The sequence below is a fragment of the Palaemon carinicauda genome, chromosome 14 (assembly GCF_036898095.1).
Source record: "Palaemon carinicauda isolate YSFRI2023 chromosome 14, ASM3689809v2, whole genome shotgun sequence".
Lineage (NCBI taxonomy): Eukaryota > Metazoa > Arthropoda > Malacostraca > Decapoda > Palaemonidae > Palaemon > Palaemon carinicauda.
The window spans coordinates 113,502,653-113,513,199 of record NC_090738.1 but is presented as its reverse complement, the minus strand read 5'-3'; the positions used below and the strand labels follow the sequence as shown (position 1 = coordinate 113,513,199).

At 34.8% G+C, this 10,547-nt stretch overlaps 1 protein-coding gene across 1 annotated transcript in view; it reads right to left on the bottom strand.

Moving 5' to 3' along the window:
* Nucleotides 1–7,216, bottom strand: part of LOC137652929 (uncharacterized) — a 54,889-nt gene extending 47,673 nt beyond the window's left edge. The window contains exons 1-3 of the mRNA XM_068386323.1: nucleotides 7,180–7,216; nucleotides 4,563–4,684; nucleotides 192–355 (exon numbers count right to left, since the gene is read on the bottom strand). Coding sequence (XP_068242424.1) covers nucleotides 192–355; nucleotides 4,563–4,684; nucleotides 7,180–7,216 — 323 coding nt within the window. The remainder of the gene's footprint in view (nucleotides 1–191; nucleotides 356–4,562; nucleotides 4,685–7,179) is intronic.
* Between the last annotated feature and the right edge of the window lie 3,331 nt (nucleotides 7,217–10,547).

The window sequence follows — 10,547 nt, the reverse complement described above, 5'->3', positions numbered from 1 at the left end:
AACTTCTTTTTAAAGATGTCCTTCCTGTTTATACCTCCCCTTCCTGTCATATCCCCTCTCTTCTTCTGCTGTAATTCCCCCCTTCTCTTATTTATAGGTCCTTCCAGAACGATGCTAATTCAACTTGCAGGTCAGGTAGCAATAAAGGGATTCTTTAATTAAAGTAAATGGCCCAAGAGGGCTTCTCTTACCTCTCTCCGACTCCTTCGCTCTTTGTCCCCTTCCCATTAGCAAACCAGATTTTCCGAGGAGTGAGAGTATTATGTAAGATTGCATGAATTGTATGGAAATGTTCATGAGAGGTTATACATTTCATGCTTTGACCGAATCGTATAAAGGAGGGAGGATAGGAAACCTGAAAGGGTTAATGTGATTTGTAAAGATATAAAGGAGGGGGTTGGGCATAGAAGACCCGAAAGGGTTAATGTGATTTGTAAATATATAAAGGAGGGGTTGGGCATAGAAGACCTGAAATGGTTAATGTGATTTGTAAAGATATAAAGGAGGGAGGATAGAAAACCTGAAAGGGTTACTGTAATGTGATTTGTAAATATATAAAGGAGGGGGTTGGGCATAGAAGACCTGAAAGGGTTAATGTGATTTGTAAGTATATAAAGGAGGTTGTTGGGCATAGAAGATCTGAAAGGGTTAATGTGATTTGTAAAGATATAAAGGAGAGGGTTGGGCATAGAAGACCTGAAAGGGTTAATGTGATTTGTAAAGATATAAAGGAGGGGGTAGGGCATAGAAGACCTGAAACGGTTAATGTGATTTGTAAAGATATAAAGGAGGGGGTTGGGCATAGAAGACCCGAAAGGGTTAATGTGATTTGTAAATATATAAAGGAGGGGGTAGGGCATAGAAGACCTGAAACGGTTAATGTGATTTGTAAAGATATAAAGGAGGGAGTAGGGCATAGAAGACCTGAAATGGTTAATGTGATTTGTAAAGATATAAAGGAGGGAGTAGGGCATAGAAGACCTGAAACGGTTAATGTGATTTGTAAAGATATAAAGGAGGGGGTTGGGCATAGAAGACCCGAAAGGGTTAATGTGATTTGTAAAGATATAAAGGAGGGGGTAGGGCATAGAAGACCCGAAAGGGTTAATGTGATTTGTAAAGATATAAAGGAGGGGGTTGGGCATAGAAGACCCGAAAGGGTTAATGTGATTTGTAAATATATAAAGGAGGGGGTAGGGCATAGAAGACCTGAAACGGTTAATGTGATTTGTAAAGATATAAAGGAGGGAGTAGGGCATAGAAGACCTGAAACGGTTAATGTGATTTGTAAAGATATAAAGGAGGGGGTTGGGCATAGAAGACCCGAAAGGGTTAATGTGATTTGTAAATATATAAAGGAGGGGGTAGGGCATAGAAGACCTGAAAGGGTTAATGTGCTTTGTAAAGATATAAAGGAGGGAGTAGGGCATAGAAGACCTGAAAGGGTTAATGTGATTTGTAAAGATATAAAGGAGAGGGTTGGGCATAGAAGACATAAAAGGGTTAATGTGATTTGTAAAGATATAAAGGAGCGGGTTGGGCATAGAAGACCTGAAAGGGTTAATGTGATTTGTAATAAATCATTTAAAGTTATGCAAGGGACAGTTGGTTATTGTGGTTCTAAACAGATTAATGCAGATCAAAAATATCTATTTAAAGCAAATAATTAAAGTCAGGCTTATATTTTCTAGTTTAAAGCTTTAAAAAACAAAGTGATTCTAAAGGCAAACGGAGGTATTAGAGTAAAGCGTTGCAAAAGAGAAGAATATATCTCATATATTTAGTATTTTACTAATGAATATATTCGTTTTCCCTTTTTAAAATGTGTCATATTGGACAGTTTTCCGTTTTACTAATAAAGTTAGCAAAGGTTTTCGCCTCAAATGTTCTCTTAACAATAGTCATGCCTCCTTTATATTATCTTTTGTTCAAAGGCCATCACGCCGAGTCATAGTATGTGAAACGCACGATTGCTTTTTATTGAAATAATTGTTATTGATAGAGTAACTTACTCGTAAATCCTGTTATGATTTCTCTATAACCGTAGTTCCTTTGACGTCTCGGTCCACCTCTTCCTCTCGCCAGGATTTAAAATTGAACTTTGACATTTCACGCTGAGTTTTGAAAAGGTTAATCCGGAACTACTCTTTGCCCAGATTCTAATCCAGGCACGGGTTTTCATACTTATTTTATTTTATAGACATTGATATTAAGTTGTTATGCAGTTTCTCTTCCAGACGTGAATTTCTTCGTTTTTTTCCGTAAGGCCAGATATGGCCTCGAACCAGGCCGTACGCCAAGATTAAATAGCTTAGGCCTATAGAAGTTTCTGCCCCTTTTGGTTACCTGTTATTATTATCATTATTACAAGCTAAGCTACAACCCTTGTTGGAAAATCAAGATGCTATAAGCCCAAGGGCTCCAACATGGAAAAATAGCCCAGCGAAGAAAGGCAATGAAATAAAATAAATAAACGATATAAGAAGTAATGAAAAATTAAAATAGAATATTTTTAAAACATTAACAACTTTAAAGCAGATATTTGATTTATAAAATATAAAAGGACTTGGCTATGTACTAGGTGTGAATATGGCCATAGAACCACCACCATCCCAAAATGCTATTCGTAAGAATAGCATATATTCATGATTTTATTATCATTAAAGATATGGAGATTGACCAGTACATTGAGTCAAACTTAGACTCATACAGAGTTGGCCAATCTATGGGTGATAAACCTTCCATATATCCCCATAGAAAGTCTTTTCTTTGTTAATAAGGAAGGAGGAGTGTTACTTCAGCTCTTGGAAGTCAACATTTGAAGAAATGAGTGACAGTAAATTCCAAAAAGCTAACTGCAAGTGAGTCTCATACTGATCGTCATCTCAGTATGTGCTGTACCACAGAGTCAGTATCTACAGTATATTAAATCTTGTGTACAACAGCACTCCTCAAGATTATATCTCTGCAAGGTTTTTTTTTTTTTTTTTTTTTTTTTTTTTTTTTTTTTTTAACCGATTCTGTTTTCTTGTAATTTTTCCCGTTGTCTTGGATAGTTATTTAGTTTTGTGTGACTTGTCACATTGTTTCTTTTACTGTTATCATCATACATTCCTCGTTTTTCCCCTTGCCTTATGCTTTCCTGGTTTACACTCTTTCTATATTTTTTATTATTTGTTAATTCTTTTGCTGTACGCATATTTTATTGTTGTTTCCGGTACTTTAAATTCATACATTATTCATGATTAATTATGCTTAATTTAACCTTTTAGTAATTTCTATCCTTCAGCTTATTCTTAAGAATTTCTTCCGTGAATAAGTTGACAGTTTTTTTTAGCTCACTTTCTCCAGCCAGAAGACTCTCCCAGTGCTTTTTTCGAGAACCAAGTGTTTTTTCACTTTACAGCTGAAGAGAGAGAGAGAGAGAGAGAGAGAGAGAGAGAGAGAGAGAGAGAGAGAGAGAGAGAGAGAGAGAGAGAGAGAGAGAGAGAGAGAGGGGGGGGGGGGCAGGCTCCTTGTAACAGTACCCTGTTAGTCAATTCCGCAAGGAAACTGTGGACATCAGTCCTCGGATTTCGTCGTTTGTCGATTATTGTGTACAGTAACTTTAGATCTATAATCTTGAAAGAGCTGGCCAATGAAAACAGTAGACTGTAGTTACATACTCAGGGAAAACAGAAGCAGGTTAAGAGTCTCAGAGCATGGTAGCAAAGAAAAGCCTTTAATTATTTTTGTGAATGAAAAAACCTTTAACCTCTACCATCAGAAAAAAAAACGCATGCCGAAAAAAATATATGTACATATTTTGGAAAGTAAAGAAAATTGTCCTCAGTAATGTAAATGCCTTGAAACGTTAATCTATTCATGACGCCTACAAAACAATCGTTAACTTTCCTTGTACATCTAACCGACTCTGTCACCGCATTTACTTTTTTCACCGAATCTTATATTTTAAGGTTATTAATTTTTTTCTAGGCTATTATATTTTTTCCGTCTATTTTAGATATGTTGGTATTGATTAGAGTTGCAACAAATCTCGGTTAATTGTTTCTATTCTTTATTATTTTTCCCCTTTACTTACTAGGCTGCTGGTATGATAACATCGGCGTTAGGTACTTACAAATAGGCAAGGTTAATACAAGTAAAGTTTATTCAACAGATAACGTGCTTGTATACAAACAGTTGAGAGGAACGATGTCACAAAAATTCAAACAATGTGAAACATGAGATGGCAAGCTTAAACTGGTTTTTCTATAATCAGTGCGGGAGAGAGCGAGAAAGAAAGTAATAGCTTTACATTGTATGAGTGTGTATGAAACACGTGTATACGCTGGTCTTTTCGCAATCGTCCATCTTAAGATTGATCTAATTTTCCACATTGATAATCCATAAATTTCATGAAAGTTATTATTATAGCAAAGACTCTTTTCAGGCTTCAGACTATCTGTTTAGAAATCATTGGCCAACAGGCTTCTTTGTGAATTCAGAACCTTAAAAGCAACTGACATCAAACTGCCATTAAATTCTTAATCTCCTCTTTCCATTCTCCGTCAGAGGCCTACATTATATCTCTTCTGACTTACTGTAACCAATGGGTTATTTTCCTGGTTGTTAGTTGGCTGTGGTTGGTCGTAATCAGGAGGTCTGGGATTAGTAACATGTTGCCAGAATTGATTGCTAAGAACTGGAAGATTAACAACCACAGAGAGGAAAAGATCTATGAAGGAATTTAATGTATGTATGTATATATATATATATATATATATATATATATATATATACATACATAACAGATGGACTTTAAGAATAACAGAATAGGTCCCTAGAGGATGTTAAAGAAGCAGGAGAAGGAAGAGAAGACGATGCTTGACGAACTAAGAAATTTTGCGGGTGTGGACAGGCACAGAAAGACCATAACCAAATGCAAGTGGAAGGACATGTCTGAGACCTTTGTTCTGCAGTGGGCTAGTAACGGCTGATGATGATGATATATATATATATATATATATATATATATATACACACAGTATATATAAATATATTTATATATATGTATGTAATATATATATATATATATATATATATATATATATATATTTATATGTATGTAATATATATATATATATATATATATATATATATATATATAAATATATATATATATATGTGTATATATATACATAAATATATATATATATATATATATATATATATACATACATCTAAATTATAGATACGTATGTATGTATGTATTAAATGTATTAATGAATATATAAATATTACCATCATCACAATGGAAAGATGCCATGACTTACCAGACGCATATCACATCACCCACTGTTGACAGATTGACCAAAAAAAAAAAAAAAGAAAAAATGTAGCCGCTAGAAACAAAGTATGGAAAAGGTTAGGGGGCGAATGTCTGGACATATTATGGTCAAACGAGTTCGGCTCCGGGGGCTTAAAAAATCGGTGCCGTGAAACACGGCGCACACAGCAACAGTTCCTGCCTTGTCCTCTCACCTTGTGGACGCCAAAACGCTTTTGAGGAACCAGCCAGGCAAAGAGGGATTCGGAGGATTTGTGTGCGAAAAAAAAAATACTTTTATTTTTGTATTGGTTGTAACGTGTTTTTTTTTTTTTTTTTTTTTTTTTTTTTTTTTTTTTTTTTTTTTGGCAAGTGTATTCGTCGAGATGAATTGGAAAAATAATCTAAGTGTATAGTTGACCTAAAAAAAAGTTTTTTATTGTTTTTATTTTTGTGGCAAATGTATTCGCCGAAATAAATTGGAAAAAAATTAGTGCATAGTTAACCTGAAAAATTTTTTTTATTTTTTTTATTTTTATTTTTTGGGGCACATGTATTCGTCGGGATGAATTGAAACAGAATTTGAACTAATTAAGTTAATCTACTTACCGATAATGAAAATGTAATTAAGATAGTTTTATGGATGCGTGTGCGAAAAGAAGACTATTCTGTATTTTGTATTTGTGGTAATTGTATTCGTCGAAATGCATTGAAACAAAATTTAAAGTGATTTAGTTGACCTACTTAACGATTAAGATAATGTCACTAAGATGTATGCGAAAAAAGACTATTAATTATTATCTAAATTTGTGGCAAATATATTCATCGAGACGAATTAAAACGAAATTTAAAGTGTATAGTTGACGTACATATATGGAAAATGTGATTGAGGTGTTAATTTTATTAATGGGTTGGGTAAGCATAATCTGACATAATACTTGTTACGTACATATAAGGAAAATGTGATGTTAATTTTATTAATGGGTTGGGTAAGCATAATCTGACATAACACTTGTTAGTTTTGTTAATATTATCCAACATGGATCTAAAAAAAAAGTTTTTTTGGATGATAGAGAAATGTGGTTAAATATATCAGATTTTGTCACTTGTTATTGACAATGGAAGATTTAAAGCAATGTTTGGAAAACTTTTTGTTTATCGTATTTGCTTTTCTTTTAATATAGGTGTTTGGTGACACTTACGTGCATATTGCATTTATAAAATGAACACTTTACCTAAAGTTAAACGTTAATAATGCAAGTTGCAATACCATTATTTAAGACTAAATGAGTTAGAAAAAAATGCAGCTGACTTATAAGTAGACAAAACATAACTAATATCTCTCTCTCTCTCTCTCTCTCTCTCTCTCTCTCTCTCTCTCTCTCTCTCTCTCTCTCTCTCTCTCTCGTGGTTTCTAATGCATTTCTAGAGGTACATAACAGATTCTAAAAATTTGACTTGCTAGGTAATAATGAAAACTCGTGTCAATTTTGAACATTTTTTCTTGAAGTTACTAGAAAAAATGTTGTACATGCTTAGAATTGACATAATAATAAGAATAATATTGCCTGATCGAAAATAAAAATTCATATATATCTAAACTCTCTCTCTCTCTCTCTCTCTCTCTCTCTCTCTCTCTCTCTCTCTCTCTCTCTCTATATATATATATATATATATGTGTGTATATATATATATATTCTATATATATATATATATATATATATATGTGTGTATATATATATATATATTCTATATATATATATATACACACATATATATATATATTCTATATATATAGAATATATATATATTATATATATATATATTCTATATATATATATATATACATGTGTGTGTGTGTGTCCATTTACCCAAATGATCCTCTCCATATACCCAGAAACGCCCCATCCCAATATCCTTAAATAAGCAGAACATCCAAGAAATTCCATTATCTCCTTTCCTGCAGGACTCGCCAACGCGTCCTACTTTTACACGATAATCGAACGGGATTGGTGGAGAATTATGGCAGCTTCGTCGGATTAAGCGGTGTCATCGCTCCAGTTGTTGTCCTTTTTATCGTTTTCATAATCGATGGGTCTCCCCTGCGTGACGCCGGGCCCGTGTCGAAGGCGTCCGAGGTAAAGGAAGAATCCTTTGTAATCCGATTCTGGAAAGATATGTTCGCGTTTGGTAAAAGTTATGTTTTTTGTCTATTTACATTGATTTGTGGATAAAAAATAACTGGCATGGAAAGAACAATGCACGTAGCTAAAATAGATACACACACCATACTGTATACTGTATATATAACGGTAAATGCAACCGTTTTTAGTCCACTGCAGAACAAAGGCCTCAGATGTCATGTCTTGGGTTTGGCTATTTTCCTCAGCACGCTGGCCAATGCCGATTGGTGGGAGACTTTAGTGTGATCGCTCACAGCAAACCAACCTAGTCTGGATGGCGCTGACTAGTACAGCTTTGTTGATCATGGCGATACATAAACCCTTTCACCATGTCAAGTTGTGTGCGTTTGTATGTGTTTTTATCCAGTATTATACCCTTTTCCCTCAGTGGTTGGCTCCTGAGAAAAGACATTATTATGATCACTGCAACATACATTGTGATGGCTGATGTGGTAATGCCCCTGACTGGTGACCGCTAGTCTGGGGTTCGAGTCCCGCCCAAACTTGTTAGTTTCTTTGGTCACTGCATCCTCACCATCCTTGTGAGCTAAGGATGGGGGGGGGGGGGTTATGGAGCCTGTAGGTCTATCTGCTGAGTCATCAGCAGCCATTGCCTGGCCCTCCTTGATCCTAGTTTGGTTGGAGAGGGGCCATGGGTGCTGATCATATGTGTATATGGTCAGTCTGTAGGGCATTGTCCCACTCGATAGGGCAGTTTCACTGTCCCTTGCCCTTCATGAGTGGCCTTTAAACCTTTAAAATCGTGGATGTATCCCATTGCAGAGGCTTTTCAGCATGGCTTTAAAACCCTTGTATAAGTAGTGAGCCAAACACCTCTTATCTTGCAGGCAATGTCTTGCCTCCTAGATGTTTGGATCCTACCTTCCCATCTTCCTGTTCTTTATCTAATAATTTCTTGAGTGGTGTCTCTTTTCCTCCATTCAAAATCACTTCTGACATTTTTCACCATTCTGTCATGCTTTATTCTTTCCACATGACCGAACCATCTGATATAACACTTTGGTCCATTATGTCATTCCTTTTATCATTTTTGTACATTGACAGATTAATTTGGGGTTTTCTGGTATCCTGACATCATAGGTCATTGACGCCGATATTATTTGTTATGAAAAAATTAAAAGGAAATTAAATTTATAACCAGAAAAACACTGTTCTTCTTTGGCCACACATACTACACTTGAAATTTATCTAAACAGTTGTTTTCCATACAGACAACTTTTCAATCCCTTCGTACATAAATGTTTTCACTCCCAACCTTCAACCACAACCCGAAGGCCTCAGTTATTCTCTGATTCGCCTTTTCTGTCCATTTATGTGCCAAACAATCCTACTTTTCTATCAAAATGAAATCTCACTAGAGTTGTAGTTGAAGAATTCAGGTTTTTTTATTTTATTTATTTATTTATTATTTTTTTTTCTTTTTCATCTAGAGCAGTTTTCAGTGTCCTTGGTACCTTCCCAGTTTCAGCTATCCTGTGTTTCATGCCTTCTTAGTCCTTCCATAATCCGTATGTTTCCTCCTTCCATCAACCGTACGATTACTCCTTCCATCATCCGTGTACGTTTGCTTCAAAGTGTCGTATTAGCCAGTGCATCTTCTTCTGCCATCCATATTAACATCCATTGTTCCAGTTTCCATAATCTAGCTAATATTCACTTTCAGTTTCTTTGTCAACGAACGCCTCTCTGCTTCGCTCTTAGAGTCCCTCCCTGTTTTAACCTGGAAAGGAGGGGGGTGGGGGCGGGGGGGGGGGACGGTAATTTTAGAACATTATGTCCTCTCCTTCCCTTTATACTTTACGGTGGCGTTTAATGCGATTTTAATTGAGTTTTATCGTATTCCGTGGAGCTATAAATCAATGGCTTACGCACGAACCTACTCGAAACGTTAGGCGATACGCACCTGTAATTATATTAGTATATGAACTGGAGTTTATTCTAGGCTTTGATGGTGTATAATTTAAAAACGTGCGTTATTATGGCTATAAATGTTTCCGTATGGAGAGGCAAAGTTATTTTGATCTCCTTTTGTTACGTTATATAAAAGTAAACAATAAGGAAGAAGGTTAAAAAGTGAGAAGCTATATATATATATATATATATATATATATATATGTTAAAATTTAAATTGTTTATGTGTATATATATATATATATATATGTATATACACACACATATATATGAATATATATATATATATATATATATATATATATATATATATATATATATATATATATATATATATTTGTATGGTATGGGTGCCACCCGTAATGATGAAGTTGCATCCTTTTTTGATAGAAAGTTTTCAATCTGAATGCTCACGTGTCATTTTCTAGGTACATTAGACAATAGTTGTGTATTAACGCCTATCTGTTTGTTTACCTGTCTGTGTGTCAACAAGAAAATTTATGAGGTTACAAATGAACTGCAATGGAATTTTGTATTGCGATTTTGATATGTATTGATGATATTTTTAGTGATATTGGCGGAGGTATGTGCTCAACCATCTGCAATCCAATAACTATTCTGCAAATTTCCACTTGCAGATTATACACTATCCTTTCCAAAACATTACTCCTTTGTTGAATAAACTTAATATCCACATAGATATCATCAGCTCTCCCTTTTCAATTTTTTTTTCTACAACTCTATTTTCATATCAGTCAATCTTCCCTTATAATTTCTGAAACTTGATGAACTATCTTAAAAAAACTATTCGGCTCTTTAAAACTTTTTGTTAATATTCTATACCATACATCCTCAATGGATGTCACTTGCGGCCGTTCTCATTGACTGTCGTATCAGTTAATTTCAGTGTTCATTATTCCTTTCCTTCTTTCTTAATCTCATTTGGAACAATTATTCTTCTCCTTCTTTCTTCATCTCTTTCGGAACTGTCGGTCGAGTTTCTTTTCGAAAACAACCCGTGGTCTTGGTTTCGACTACTGCCTGTCAGCTGACCCTCTTTCAGCTGCCACATAGTGACAGAAACTCCTTTGGTTATTATCGTACTTTGGGGAATTGCTATTGTA